Below are 15,247 nucleotides of genomic sequence, written 5' to 3'. Positions count from 1 at the left end.
TACCAGGAGTAGTATCTGCTGCATTTGGGATAATGGGGATCCTAATACAATACCAAATACCAGTAGCTCAAACCACTGGAGAGGAGATGCTGCCTGAGGTGAATAGATACTGAATGAGGAAGGAAGGCACCTCTCCCTGTAAAAAAAGGAATCACATAAGACTATTAAGTAACTTCTCTTGTGCAATATAGGTGTATAGGTCTATAATAAAGGACATTATGAACCCCCTGAGTTTATAATAAAATATGGGTACACAACTAATCCCAATAATAGAATACTTAATGAAAATATCTAAATCTATATATAAATGTTCATGCTTAATATACTGTTAATGTTCTGAAAAACCTCATAGACAGAACATTGAAGTCTTAAAGTCGTCATTGAGCCATGTTTAACCTTTGGCCCCACCTTTGTGTTAACCTTTAAGGTCCCTCCTCAAATACAGGTTGTTATAAAAACCAGATCCATCCTAAGCACCTCTCTCATATCACCTGTGCAGGACCTGTTCACTACCCACAGGATCACCATGGGGACAACCAAGGATGCACCGATATGGAGGCTGATATGCCTGGTACTACTGATCAAATCAACACAAACAGGTTGGTAGAATATTCATGCATTAGCCTAAATCAGAAACTGTTCTGATTATTACTATAATATAGATTTTTCTACATTTTTTAAAGTCTGACAAATCTGTCAAATATACATATTATTTCATAAATCAGACTGATTGTTAATTACAAATAGTAAATATTCAACGCCAAATGATTGACACTCGATAGGTTTTAAAAGCTGTAACCACAAGTTTAGTATGATTAGGTCACTTTCAGATTTGATAACATACACTATATATTTTATGTAAAATCTCATTATGTAAAAAAAATAATGTATTAGCTTTTCAGAAATGTACTAACACACAGAAAAATGATTACATGTATTATACATGCATTTTAAAGAATTCAACAGTAGGCATACAGTAACAGTTTTTACTCAATCAGTAATAACGGTTTTCCTTTTTTCTCATTTACTACGATCATATGAATACATTATTCATTTAAATGTTCATCCTATTTCTGTTCCTTATACACATTTGTTTATGAGATTGTTCCTGTCTAAATTTGAAAATGTTACACATATGTGTTGAAAAATCTGAAACTCTGTAGAAATTGTTATCATTTGTGATTGTTATCATGAGTGGTTGTAGCGTAGTTTATAGTGTTATAAGTACATAAAGCACTCCCCAAAATGGGCGTGTTCAATAAACATTTTGATTGGGAATGAAAACAAGAACAGAATACAGACAAAAACTCAAATGTATATCGTTAAAATAATAGTTGTGGTAAGTATGTTTGATATTACTCAAATAATACTGACAGGAAAAATGTGATGAATAAATATGTAAAATAGCAACTGAACTGTCATTGGAATTCAATGTGTTTAGTTTACAAAGCAGATGACACTTGATAAAGGAAGCTTCAGGCCCGTTGCATGTGTCGGATGACCTGTCAGCCAGGGCTGACAATTACAAAAGCTTTGACCACACCTACACAATTCATAGAACATCAAAGTAGTTCAGGCACAGAAGATTGACCCTCAAACATTGATTTCACAATTGTTATCCCCTTGCAGCTGTTTGAATCAATTGTCAAGTGAAATGAAGTGCCACATTAACCATGCAGCTTTTGGTAAACTAGGGTCTCGATTCAATCCCTATTGTCGTACTTGAAATGTGAAGGTAATTTCTGATTGAGCCGACATATGCAGTGTTTACCATGAACGCAAACTCTGCGAACGCAGGAACATTCTCATTTAAATTCCATTGCATGATAGCGCTTAACTTTGGCGATACGGATTGAATGGAGCTTTAGGTTCGCCGTAAATATTGAATGGTGTGCTTCATGCTTCAAATGTCCCTTCGTCTGGACATACTGCTGTGCAAATCAAATACACTTCTAAAAGAGCAGTGCAACAATCTAAATCTGCAATGATTGAATTCCATCTGGAATGTACAGATAATATTGTAAAATACTCATGAATTGCTTTTATTTCAGTGAGCCCCACCACAAGTGTAACAATCATCCCGACAATGATCACAACGATACCCACACTTTCAGGTAAATCTCTGACCGATTGCACACCGAATAAAAGACTGGGTATCCATCAATACGCTAAGATGGAACTGACATTTGTATTCCTTGTCCCTCAGGAGTGAATGCCTCACACAATGACCAGGTCTGCAGCACATGGGGTAACTACCATTTCAAGACCTTTGACGGGGACTTTTTCCAGCTCCCCTCCACCTGCAACCATGTTGTGACCTCACTGTGTAAGAGCAGCTATGAGGCTTTCAACATCCAGATGAGGCGGCAGGTGGTGGACAACCAGCCCACCATTAGCAAGATCACCATGAAGCTGGATGGTGTAGTGGTGGAGCTTTCCAAGGGTGGTGTTGTGGTCAATGGGCAGACGTGAGTTTCCCTGTCATTTGACTGATTCGCCATTCTGCAAGCACCTCTCTTGGGAATTTTATGTGCTACATTCTGTAATTTAATATTACTTTTAATCATAATGTATAGGATGACCTTTAAGTATCATCTTCCTCCTGAAGGGTGACCCTGCCGTTCAGCTTGTCTGGAGTCAGCATCGTGAAGACTACATCCAATGTGAAGGTCATAGCCAAACTGGGGCTGGTTGCTGTTTGGAACAAGGATGACTCCCTAATGGTAAAATACCTGCATTTCTAATTTTCCTCTTCAATGGTTGATTAGTTAATAATGTTATATTTTTCTTTAGAGAAAAAGCGTAACATCTTTGTCATCATTGGCAATGATCAGCAGTTGATCGTGAGTGAGAGACACCTATTTTTGGCTGCACCTTGTTGGTTGAAGCACTGTCTACTCCCCTCCTAAAATGTTAACATTGAAAGGCAGAATTACCTGAAGAATGAGGATGAATTAAACAGGATATGTGAAGATGTATACCCTATACACATACAGGCTAATGTTCCAATGTTTATTTGATGAAGTGTTTGCAAATATTTGTAGATTTGAATGACATTTTCTGTCACTTCCTAATATAAAGACAAATACTTTAATAAAAATACTTTGATACAAAGACTTTAATAAAAATAAAGAGTATTAACATGGAGGATAGCCAAGACTGAACATGTGAATGGTGCTGAACAGGATGGGATTTTGTGGACAAAACACATTGTATCTGGTGTTACAGATTGAAATGAACGAGAAGTACAGAAACCAGACCTGCGGACTGTGTGGTGACTTCAATGAAGTCCAAACATACAACGAGTTCGTCATCAATGGTAAAAACAAATCTGACCAAACTATTGAAATTTAACTACATTACATACTGTAGGTGGAAAAGCTAATTGTCAATGTCTGTGTTGTTGCAGGTGGGGAACTCTCTAGCTCGGACTATGGAAACCTCTGGAAACTGGATGGCCCTCTGGAAGCCTGTGAGGAGCCTACGCTAACTTCTGTGGAGAGTTGTGGAGATGAGGTATTCCATTTCACACCACAGAAGAAGAATACAAAACAATGTTAATAGAATTTAGAAATAGCAATTATTCCATGTGATCCAACAAATGTTTTCTATATAGTAACCTTTTATGGTTTGTCTCTATTTGTAGGAATTTTGTCAGCAGCTGTTCTCCAGTGCAGCTTTCAGTAGCTGCACTAATTATTTGGACATGGACTCCTTCATCAAGACCTGCCTGGCAGACCTGTGCCACTGTGATAACAGCACCAACTCCTTCTGCCTGTGTAACACCATCTCAGAGTACTCCCGTCAGTGTGTTCATGCAGGGGGGAAGCCCCAGCAATGGAGGACTGAACAGTTCTGCTGTAAGTATGCAGATACTCTCCAACATGACCACCAAACTCTAAATGATCATGTTCACAATACATTTTAAGAAAACTGTTAATCACAATGTTTATTTTCTCAGATAAGACATGCCCCTTCAACATGGAGCACCAGGAGTGTGGAAGCCCCTGTGTTGACACCTGCTCCAACCCAGAGGCCAGCCAGTTGTGTGAAGACCACTGTACAGACGGCTGCTTCTGTCCTCTAGGTACCACATAGGTTCAACTCTGTTGTAAAAGTTAACCTCAAGCACATCATGAAAACACCACACCTTTTACCCATTATGCCTCTTATGTCAATGTGTGCAAAAGTCTTTGATAATGAAATAAGTAAATATTGAATGTTTCTCTCAGTTACTTTCTCGAGTCAATGAAGTTCTCTGTGTAAAGAACACATTAGAATAACTTAAATCTACTGAATTCTGCCTGATCTCTCACCAAATAGGTACTGTTTTTGATGATGTCAGCAACAGTGGCTGTATTCCATTGAGTGAATGCCTCTGTGTCCACAATGGACAAGTATACAAATCTGGAGAATCTTACACCAGCAACTGTAAAGAATGGTAGGCCAAGTACATCATCTGATTTAAACATCACATATCCCATGCCTCATTTTCATGAATCATGCCAAAATCTACATTGTGATTATAGAAACTATATCATCAATATTTCTAAAATACTGTGTGAATGCAGTTGTGAGATGAGCCTGTAAATGTTCCCTTTAGCACCTGTGCTGGTGTTCAGTGGGCCTGTACAGACAAGGACTGTCCTGGGACCTGCTCTGTGGAGGGAGGATCCCACATCAACACCTATGATGGGAAAGCCTACACCTTCCATGGGGACTGCTCTTACATTCTGACCAAGGTCAGTCCATGTGGTGCAGTATAGCAAAGCAATAGAAGCAAGTAGAAACTCTTGATACGTTTTCAGTGCAAACTAAGGTGAAAAGGTGAGGTAAAATAGCTTTTCCTCAAGCCATTTGTTGACATAGAAATGGGTCCAAACGAGTCACTCTCATTTCATGTTTTTGCCTTCAAAATCATGCTTGTTTTCTTTCAGCAATGCAATGGAACTGAATTCACCGTGCTGGGAGACATTGTGAAGTGTGGGTTGACTGACACTCAGACCTGTATGAGGGCTGTTACCCTTGCCCTCTCCAGCAGATCCACCGTAAGGCAACTCCCCAAATATGTTTCAGAGAAAATAACACAATGACCTGTCAACTCATTTCAAAACCAAACCACTTCTTGAAGATAATTATACTGGCTTGCAAATAAATGTCCCTAAACCTTTTTGACTACACACACAATAACCTTCTTTAAAATTGCCCTGATTTGGCAAATATTGCCAGGCTGTTTGCAATCTTTTAAAATGCTCATGCATGGTAATGTTTGTGTCTAGAGGAGATTATTCAATAAACATATATGAACCAATTAGAATTTTATAGAATCCATTATCTTATCTAATTCACAGGTGATCCGAGTCCAGTCATGTGGAAGTGTTTTTGTAAATCAGATTCTTTCTCAGCTCCCACTCAATACAGGTGAGACAATCCATTGTAATGCCAAATTAAATTGTAGTGTGGATCAGTGTATGAGCTCCATATCATTTATATTCACTAGATGAAGCCTTAATGATGTCCATCTATTTATTTCATGTATTGCAGCTGAAGTGACCATCTTCAAGCCCTCCTCATTCTACATTGTTATCCAGACAACTCTTGGAGTTCAACTTCAGATCCAGCTTTCACCAGTTATGCAGATCTACATAACTGCCATCTCATCCTACAAAGGAACAACCTGTGGTATGCTTCAGATTCATCCATTAGTTTCATAGCTTTTTCTTCAGTATCTCTATTCACAAAAATCTAATAGCATCATATGGCTTCAATTATTTTCCTCAGGCCTTTGCGGAAACTACAATGACGTTCAGGCAGATGAGTTCAGAGTCATCAGTGGATTGGTGGAGGGCACAGCTGTAGCTTTTGCCAACACATGGAAGACCATGGCCAGCTGCCCTGATGTCAAGACTAGCTTTGAAAACCCCTGCAGTTTGAGCATCGAAAACGGTACATATTTATTAAGCCTATAGATTAATCACTTATTGAATGATTATAACAAAGTTATATAAAATAGTATATGCTTATGTTGAAATTATGATTGTCTTTTTCACAGAGAAATACGCCCAGCACTGGTGTTCCATGTTATCAGATCCTAAAGGAGTGTTCTCGCCTTGCCATTCTGAAATAAGACCAGACACCTACAAAACCGTAAGTTAGTTAAGAAGGATACTATCTCAAAGTAAAATCATTAAACTCTCATGTGATGAGGTTATAGTCTTGACACACGTTGACTCTTTTTCCAACAGAACTGCATGTATGACAGCTGTAACTGCGAGAAGAGTGAGGACTGCATGTGTGCTGCCGTCTCCTCTTATGTCCACGCTTGTGCTGCCGAGGGTATCCAGCTCAGCGGCTGGAGAGACACTATCTGCAGTGAGTAGACAGCACGGCACCATGGAGACCTCTCGCAATGTGTCATTATAATGAGTGCTGCAAATGTATTAGAATATAATGATTTTACTGAAACAACAGTAGTTACTAAGTACAAATAATCTGAAGAAATAACTGCACAAATAGAAAGATATAAGGAAATCAATATCTTGCTAATACTACTCATATCTAATGACTTTTCTCAGATAAATTTGCCGCCTGTCCCAGTCAAACAGTTTATACCTACGACATGACCAGCTGTGGACGCACCTGCCGCTCACTGAGCATGACAGACCAATCTTGCCAGGTGAAGTTTGTTCCGGTGGACGGCTGTGGCTGTGCAGAGGGCACCTACATGGACGAGGCTGGCCAGTGTGTTGCCCCCACCAACTGTCCCTGCTATGACAAGGGCTCAGTGGTCCCTGCAGGAGAGACTATCAGCAGAGACGGTGCCACATGGTAAGCACCTCCCTCATACATATAAAGACAGCAGGAGACAGCAGGAGCGGTAGAGATACTCTCAATGTTTGGCTATGAAAAGCCAACTGACATTTACTCCTGAGGTGCTTACCTGTTGCACCCTCGACAACTACTGTGATTATTATTATTTGACCATGCTGGTCATTTATGAACATTTGAACATCTTGGGCATGTTCTGTTATAATCTCCACCCGGCACAACCAAAAAAAGGACTGGCCACCCCTCAGAGCCTGGTTCCTCTCTAGGTTTCTTCCTAGGTTATGGCCTTTCTAGGGAGTTTTTCCTAGCCACCGTGCTTCTACACCTGCATTGCTTGCTGTTTGGGGTTTTAGGCTGGGTTTCTGTGCAGCACTTTGGTATATCAGCTGATGTAAGAATGGTTATATAAATACATTTGATTTGATTTGATACGTATAAAGATAGGATACCAAAATAAATACAAGTACAAATGAAACTTCATGGATATATTCAAAACTGTGTATTAAATCATGTCATAATGATATTTGCTGTTGATTTCATTGTCTTACTAACTGTAACTGTTTTACAGTACTTGCAGACAAGGGACACTGAGTTGCACTGGGGGAGCAAGACCATTCAGTAAGTTTTATCTTTGCCTTCAATTTATTAATTTAATTTATTAATTAATTTATAAAATATATGGCTCAATATGATTTAACCCTTTACATGCATCCTTCACAAAACAGGTACATTTGAAATTAACCAAGAGGATTCAAGCAATTCATGTAAGACAATGTGATTAATGATGATGATGAATGTAGATATTTCTGGATATATGATATATGATGATTCTGCTTGTTTGAGAATTGAAAATAGTTTTTTAAACGTGTATTCTCATATATCCCCAGTATGCACAGTGCCAATGGTTTTCTTCAACTGCTCAACTGCACCTCCAGGAGCTTCAGGTTCAGAGTGTCAGAAGAGCTGCAAAACTCTGGATATGACCTGTGTGAGTCCCTTATTCACTCTAAATGGGATTGTCACATACTGTCACTATTATACTGAGTTTTGTGTTGACTGAACAAAAACTTTTGAGAATCTCAATTATGTAAAATACCCACCCCCCTCCTCCCCCGGTGTACAAAAACATAGTCCATATCTCTTTAATTTGTGTGCACTTTGTTCAATCACTTTAGATCAGCACAGAGTGCACATCAGGTTGTATGTGCCCCACCGGACTGGTGTCTGATGGGAACGGAGACTGCATCAAGGAGGAACTTTGTCCTTGTGCTCACAATGGAGCTACTTACCAAGCTGGAGAGACTCTTAAGGTTGACTGCAATACATGGTATGCCTGTTTTATGTCTTACACCTCAGGGGGGAGAAAACATAAAGAACACAGATGTACAAATAACGAAGAAAATGTCAGGCAATTTTTGTGACAGTATGTGTGTGTTGTTCACAGTACTTGCAAGGACAGACAATGGCAGTGTACCACACATCTCTGTGATGGAGTTTGTGCAATCTACGGAGAGGGTCACTATATCACCTTTGATGAGAAAAGGTTCAACTTTAATGGAAACTGTGAATACACTCTCATTCAGGTTTGTGTCTCTTTATTTGGTAGAATTGTATCAGCATTGAAAAGTGTGAATTTTAACCATATTAATAATATTTTTCATTCTCACAGGACTACTGTGGCAATACTAATGGCAGTGGCAGCTTCAGAGTTCTCACTGAGAACGTTCCTTGTGGAACTAAAGGCACCACCTGCTCCAAGACCATCAAGCTCTTCATGGGGGTAATGAGCAACTTGACTTCACACAATACTGTACATTCCATCCCTCGTGTAAAGAACAATCAACAAATCATCAACCAAACATCAAGTTGAGATCCGATTTCAGACCAAGTTATGTATGAAAACATATTTTCCTCTTCAGACCAGTGAGCTCATATTGGCAGATGGGACCGCTCAAGTTGTCAGAAGTACTCCAGAAGAGCAGTTTCCTAAACAGATCAGCCTTCTGGGGAATTATCTGGTTATTGAAGTCAAAAGTGGTCTAATCCTCATGTGGGACAAGAAGACCAGTCTCTTTATCAAGCTTAGCCCACAATACCAGGTACATTAAGATACTCTGATGAAGAAATTAATTCAGTATTCAGTCAAAACTGATATTACCGAGACTTTTGTATAACCCTGCCAAGTCAATCATTTTAATTCATGATCTCTTTTCTTCAGGGGCAAGTGTGTGGTCTGTGTGGAAACTATGATGGCAACGCAAACAATGACTTCACCACTAGAGCCCAGGCGGCAGTTGTTGATCCAGTGGAATTTGGAAACAGCTGGAAAGTTTCATCAAGCTGCCCAAGTGTATCCGCTGTAGTGCACCCATGTTCCTCCAACCCGTACAGAGCATCTTGGGCCCAGAAACAGTGCAGTATCATTAACAGTGATGTCTTCACAGCCTGCCAGAACCGGGTATGGATATATTCAAATAGGATTTAATAATTGTTAGATTACTTGTTAGATATTACTGCAAGGTCGGAACTAGAAGCACAAGCATTTCGCTACACTCGCATTAACATCTGCTAACCATGTGTGTGTGACCAATAACATTTGATTTGATTTGATTTTAATACTAGTAAGATATGTGGATTGTCTTTTGTGGACAAAGAAATGTGCTTCACCATGCAACTCCTGTATATCTTACAACACATTGCTGTGCTTTTAAGGTGGACCCCTCTCCTTACTACGATGCTTGTGTAAGAGACTCATGTGCTTGTGACAGTGGTGGAGACTGTGAGTGCTTCTGTACCGCAGTGGCAGCTTATGCAAAGGCCTGCAATGAAGCTGGAGCATGCGTAACCTGGAGAACCCCTCGAATTTGCCGTAAGTTTCTTCACAATCATTATTGAATGTGATTTTCAACTACATTACGGCACTTGTCAATTCATTACTGGACTAGGTTAACACATTATCGTATTGGACAGTTGATCATGAAAAGGGATCATTATTCTAGTTCAATTAATGAAATATATTTTGTCCACCATATTTTGTCCACCACAAACAGCACTGTTCTGTGATTACTACAACCCCACTGGAGAATGTGAGTGGCACTACAAGGCATGTGGAGCTCAGTGTATGAAGACCTGCAGAAACCCTTCCGGAGACTGTTCTAGTTTAATTCCAGCATTGGAAGGTAGGGATATGACCGTCTAACTCATATTTTGTCTCACGTGGATGACTTCTGAATAACAATTGTAATTGAAACTGACCCCAACAATGGTTATAAATATACATGCTTTGTGTTTGAGCAGCCTCAGGCTACATTTACACTGACTACTGTTATCCTTAACAAGACTTGACCTTTTGTAACCTCTTGGCTATTGTGGTTATTACAGGCTGCTATCCTAACTGTCCTGCGGCACAACCTTACTTCAATGAGGAGACAATGAAGTGTGTGGAGAGGGAACAATGTGGCTGTTATGACTATGAAGGAAACCAGTACACCAATGGACAGAATCTTCCGGCACAAAACTGTGAAACATGGTATGTTAAAATCATTCATTTCACAGTAACTGTGCTATTTCAGAGCATATTCTGAATGTTCTAACTGTGAAAGTATTAGGTTTTCTGTATTGCATTAATTTTAGGGAAGAGGGTGGTAAGGGGTTTGTCTAAGATGGGAAAGTCATGCTAGTTTTTCCATAGTGATGCCAATTATGGCTATATGGCAATCTGAAAACATGCCCTGCTCCCCACGCATTTCACAACTTACAGTACTTTATTACCAAGTCCTGATTATTTATACCTCTATAATAGTATTTTGAACAAAACATTTATATCTATATAATTTAAAACTGGGAATATTTAAAACATTTACATCATTGTTCTTCTTTTAAAGCACCTGCACAATGACTGGAGTGAGTTGTAGTTATGATGTAAATGGTAAGGATGACATCATCAAATAAAAATAAAATATTTAGCAATGCCCAAAGCAACATTGATTGAATCTAATTTAAAATACTTTGTTTTATTGCAGATTGTACATGCTTGTATAATGGTAAACAACACCCATATGGAGCAACCCTCTACAATACAACAGATGGGATTGGCAACTGCATTGTTGCTGTTTGTGCCGCGAACGGAACCATTACCAGGAACATTTCCCCTTGTCAAGTGACCACAACTCCAGTACCAACTACAACATCCCCTCTGACAACAACAACTGTCCATGCAACAACCACTCTAAAACCCACAACTGTCTTCCACTTCACAACATCTGGTAAGCAGAGAAACTCTTGAATGATTAAAGGGCAGCCCAATTTGTGCTAAATACCATACTGATAAATGGAAATCTTGATGGAAAATAGCAATTTGTATGGAAGATGGTAGTAGAGGTCTTCTCGGGTCCAAAACTCGAGAATCAGACCCGGACCTGAACGGATACAATCATTTAAAATGAAGGGGGACCTGGACGCGAACAGACCCGAGAACAATCAGACCCAAACACGAATGGACCCGACGACAACCAGATCTAGACCCGACCCATACTCTAACTGGTCCAGGACTAGACCAGACCTGATTGGACCCGAGTGACAAACTAATTATATTTATCAGCCAAGATGCTCCTCTGGTTAATTTGTATATGTTGTATATTTTGTCTAGGCCTTCTAGAAGTCAATAAATTCAACATATTATAGTAAAATAAATATGGTACAGGCTATGCAGAGCTGTTGTCGGGTCCATTCAGGTCCAATCAGGTCAGTCAGCTGTAAGACCCAATGACAATCAAACATGACTCGATCCGGACCAGAAGGAAAAGTTTGAATTTTGGACCCGTAGCAGCTCGGGCCCCTGGTGGAGTCTCAGGTATTCAGGTTCAGGTAGACCCTACTGTAGGTGGTAGTGATGAGCTTAATTCATATTGACGATATGTTCAAATTGAATATGAATGATAAGTATTGTAAATATGAGCTATTTGGTAAATTAAAATGTTATTATTCTAGCCAAGTTAACTAAAGGTATATATTTTTCAAAAACAGAACCAACTTCAACTTGGTCTTCTACAACAATGGAGATGACACCTAAAATCACCACAAGTTCATCATTAAATCCTTCAACTACATCATCAGGATCAAGTACAGTCACAATTCCCAAACCGACAACTGTAACTACAACAACTATGGTAACCACAACAAGTGGAGAAGTAGCTACATTGACCACGGCCGAAACGTCAACAAAGGAAGAAACAACAACTGAGACAATCACATCTACAAAGCCACCTAAAGTAGTCACCACTGGTATGGCAACAACGACATCAAATGTCACAACAAAACCACCAGTAACTTCCATTGCGTCAATTACAAAAACACTACCTCACCTTACAGGTACATTGTGGCCTTTAACATCAACAACACAGCCCTCAACAACAACAGAATCAGTCTTCACAGGTGGAATATTGACAACAGAGCCTCACTCCCAAATTACCAATACAATTACATCCGGGACATTCACACACACCACAGCATCATCATCTACAACTGAAAATGTTGAAGCCTCTACCTCAACATCACAGCCCTCAACTTCAATCACAACTACAAAGGCACCCAAAACAACTGCAGAGGTAACTACATTGACTTCCACTGAAAGTTCCACACAGCCGCCTAAAATTGCCACCGCTGGCTCAACAACTAATGCCACCACAGTAAATGTTGAAACGTCTACCTCAACATCACAGTCCACAATAACAGGTGAAGAAACAACAGGGCCAGTTGGCATTACTTCCAGTCCAATGACTTCAACCACAACAACAAAGGCACCCACCACAAATGCAGAGGAAATTACACCTACCACAGGTGGAACTACAAAAGTTGAAGAAACCACAACGGAGTCAATTCCATCTACATCCACAAAGCCACCTAAAGTTGTCACCTCTGGCCCAACAACCACTTCCACCACTGTAATTGTTGAAACTACCTCAACACCACAGCCCACATCAACAGGTGAAGAAACAACAGGGCCAGTTGGCATTACTTCCAATCCCACGACTTCAACCACAACAACTGCAGAGGTAATTACACCTACCACAGGTGGAACTACAAGGGTTGAAGAAACAACAACGGAGTCTATTCCATCTACATCCACAAAACCACCTAAAGAATTCACCACTGGCCCAACAACCACTTCCACCACTGTAATTGTTGAAACCTCTAACTCAACACCACAGCCCACATCAACAGGTGAAGAAACAACAAGGCCAGTTGGCATTACTTCCAATCCCACGACTTCAACCACAACAACTGCAGAGGTAATTACACCTACCACAGGTGGAACTACAACAGTTGAAGAAAGCACAACGGAGTCTATTCCATCTACATCCACAACGCCACCTAAAGAATTCACCACTGGCCCAACAACCACTTCCACCACTGTAATTGTTGAAACCTCTACCTCAACACCACAGCCCACATCAACAGGTGAAGAAACAACAGGGCCAGTTGGCATTACTTCCAATCCCACGACTTCAACGACAACAACTGCGGAGGTAATTACACCTACCACAGGTGGAACTACAACAGTTGAAGAAAGCACAACGGAGTCTATTCCATCTACATCCACAACGCTACCTAAAGAATTCACCACTGGCCCAACAACCACTTCCACCACCGTAAGTGTTGAAACCTCTACCTCAACACCACAGCCCACATCAACAGGTGAAGAAACAACAGGGCCAGTTGGCATTACTTCCAATCCCACGACTTCAACCACAACAACTGCAGAGGTAATTACACCTACCATAGGTGGAACTACAAAAGTTGAAGAAACCACAACGGAGACTATTCCATCTACATCCACAGTGCCACCTAAAGTTGTCACCTCTGGCCCAACAACCACTTCCACCACTGTAAGTGTTGAAACCTCTACCTCAACACCACAGCCCACATCAACAGGTGAAGAAACAACAGGGCCAGTTGGCATTACTTCCAATCCCACGACTTCAACGACAACAACTGCGGAGGTAATTACACCTACCACAGGTGGAACTACAACAGTTGAAGAAAGCACAACGGAGTCTATTCCATCTACATCCACAACGCTACCTAAAGAATTCACCACTGGCCCAACAACCACTTCGACCACTGTAATTGTTGAAACGTCTACCTCAACATCACAGTCCACAATAACAGGTGAAGAAACAACAGGGCCAGTTGGCATTACATCCAGTCCAATGACTTCAACAACAACAACAAAGGTACCCACCACAAACAAAGAGGAAATTACACCTACCACAGGTGGAACTACAACAGTTGTAGAAACCACAACGGAGTCTATTCCATCTACATCCACAACGCCACCTAAAGAATTCACCACTGGCCCAACAACCACATCCACCACTGTAATTGTTGAAACCTCTACCTCAACACCACAGCCCACATCAACAGGTGAAGAAATCACAGGGCCAGTTGGCATTACTTCCAATCCCACGACTTCAACCACAACAACTGCAGAGGTAATTACACCTACCACAGGAGGAACTACAAAAGTTGAAGAAACCACAACGGAGTCTATTCCATCAACATCCACAAAGCCACCTAAAGAATTCACCACTGGCCCAACAACCACTTCCACCACTGTAATTGTTGAAACGTCTACCTCAACATCACAGTCCACAATAACAGGTGAAGAAACAACAGGTCCAGTTGGCATTACTTCCAGTCCATTTACTTCAACAACAACAACAAAGGCACCCACCACAAATGCAGAGGAAATTACACCTACCACAGGTGGAACTACAACAGCAGAAGAAACCACAACGGAGACTATTCCATCTACATCCACAACGCCACCTAAAGAATTCACCACTGGCCCAACAACCACTTCCACCACTGTAATTGTTGAAACCTCTACCTCAACACCACAGCCCACATCAACAGGTGAAGAAACAACAGGGCCAGTTGGCATTACTTCCAATCCCACGACTTCAACGACAACAACTGCGGAGGTAATTACACCTACCACAGGTGGAACTACAACAGTTGAAGAAAGCACAACGGAGTCTATTCCATCTACATCCACAACGCTACCTAAAGAATTCACCACTGGCCCAACAACCACTTCCACCACCGTAAGTGTTGAAACCTCTACCTCAACACCACAGCCCACATCAACAGGTGAAGAAACAACAGGGCCAGTTGGCATTACTTCCAATCCCACGACTTCAACGACAACAACTGCAGAGGTAATTACACCTACCACAGGTGGAACTACAAAAGTTGAAGAAACCACAACGGAGACTATTCCATCTACATCCACAGTGCCACCTAAAGTTGTCACCTCTGGCCCAACAACCACTTCCACCACTGTAAGTGTTGAAACCTCTACCTCAACACCACAGCCCACATCAACAGGCGAAGAAACAACAGGGCCAGTTGGCAT

The 15,247-nt window shown here is 40.7% G+C and overlaps 1 protein-coding gene across 1 annotated transcript; it reads left to right on the top strand.

Annotated features, from left to right (window-relative positions):
- The first annotated feature begins 454 nt into the window (after positions 1-454).
- LOC110526499 (mucin-5AC-like) lies at positions 455-12,423 on the top strand. The gene is given in 32 exon segments (XM_090238775.1): positions 455-599; positions 2,052-2,114; positions 2,207-2,468; positions 2,609-2,723; positions 3,229-3,319; positions 3,410-3,516; positions 3,647-3,860; positions 3,962-4,087; positions 4,324-4,441; positions 4,604-4,742; positions 4,938-5,048; positions 5,352-5,421; positions 5,545-5,682; positions 5,782-5,946; positions 6,053-6,147; positions 6,246-6,372; positions 6,576-6,828; positions 7,397-7,446; positions 7,554-7,592; positions 7,716-7,816; positions 8,004-8,155; positions 8,273-8,411; positions 8,498-8,608; positions 8,748-8,927; positions 9,047-9,286; positions 9,541-9,697; positions 9,879-10,007; positions 10,210-10,357; positions 10,713-10,756; positions 10,851-11,093; positions 11,854-12,306; positions 12,309-12,423. Coding segments are annotated over 32 exon segments (4,500 nt in total). The 5' UTR covers positions 455-526; the 3' UTR covers positions 12,356-12,423.
- The last annotated feature ends 2,824 nt before the right edge of the window (positions 12,424-15,247 follow it).

Source organism: Oncorhynchus mykiss, chromosome 6, assembly GCF_057628025.1.
Source record: "Oncorhynchus mykiss isolate SJ-2025 chromosome 6, ASM5762802v1, whole genome shotgun sequence".
NCBI classification, from domain to species: Eukaryota; Metazoa; Chordata; class Actinopteri; order Salmoniformes; family Salmonidae; genus Oncorhynchus; species Oncorhynchus mykiss.
This window is presented reverse-complemented; position numbering and strand designations above follow the sequence as displayed.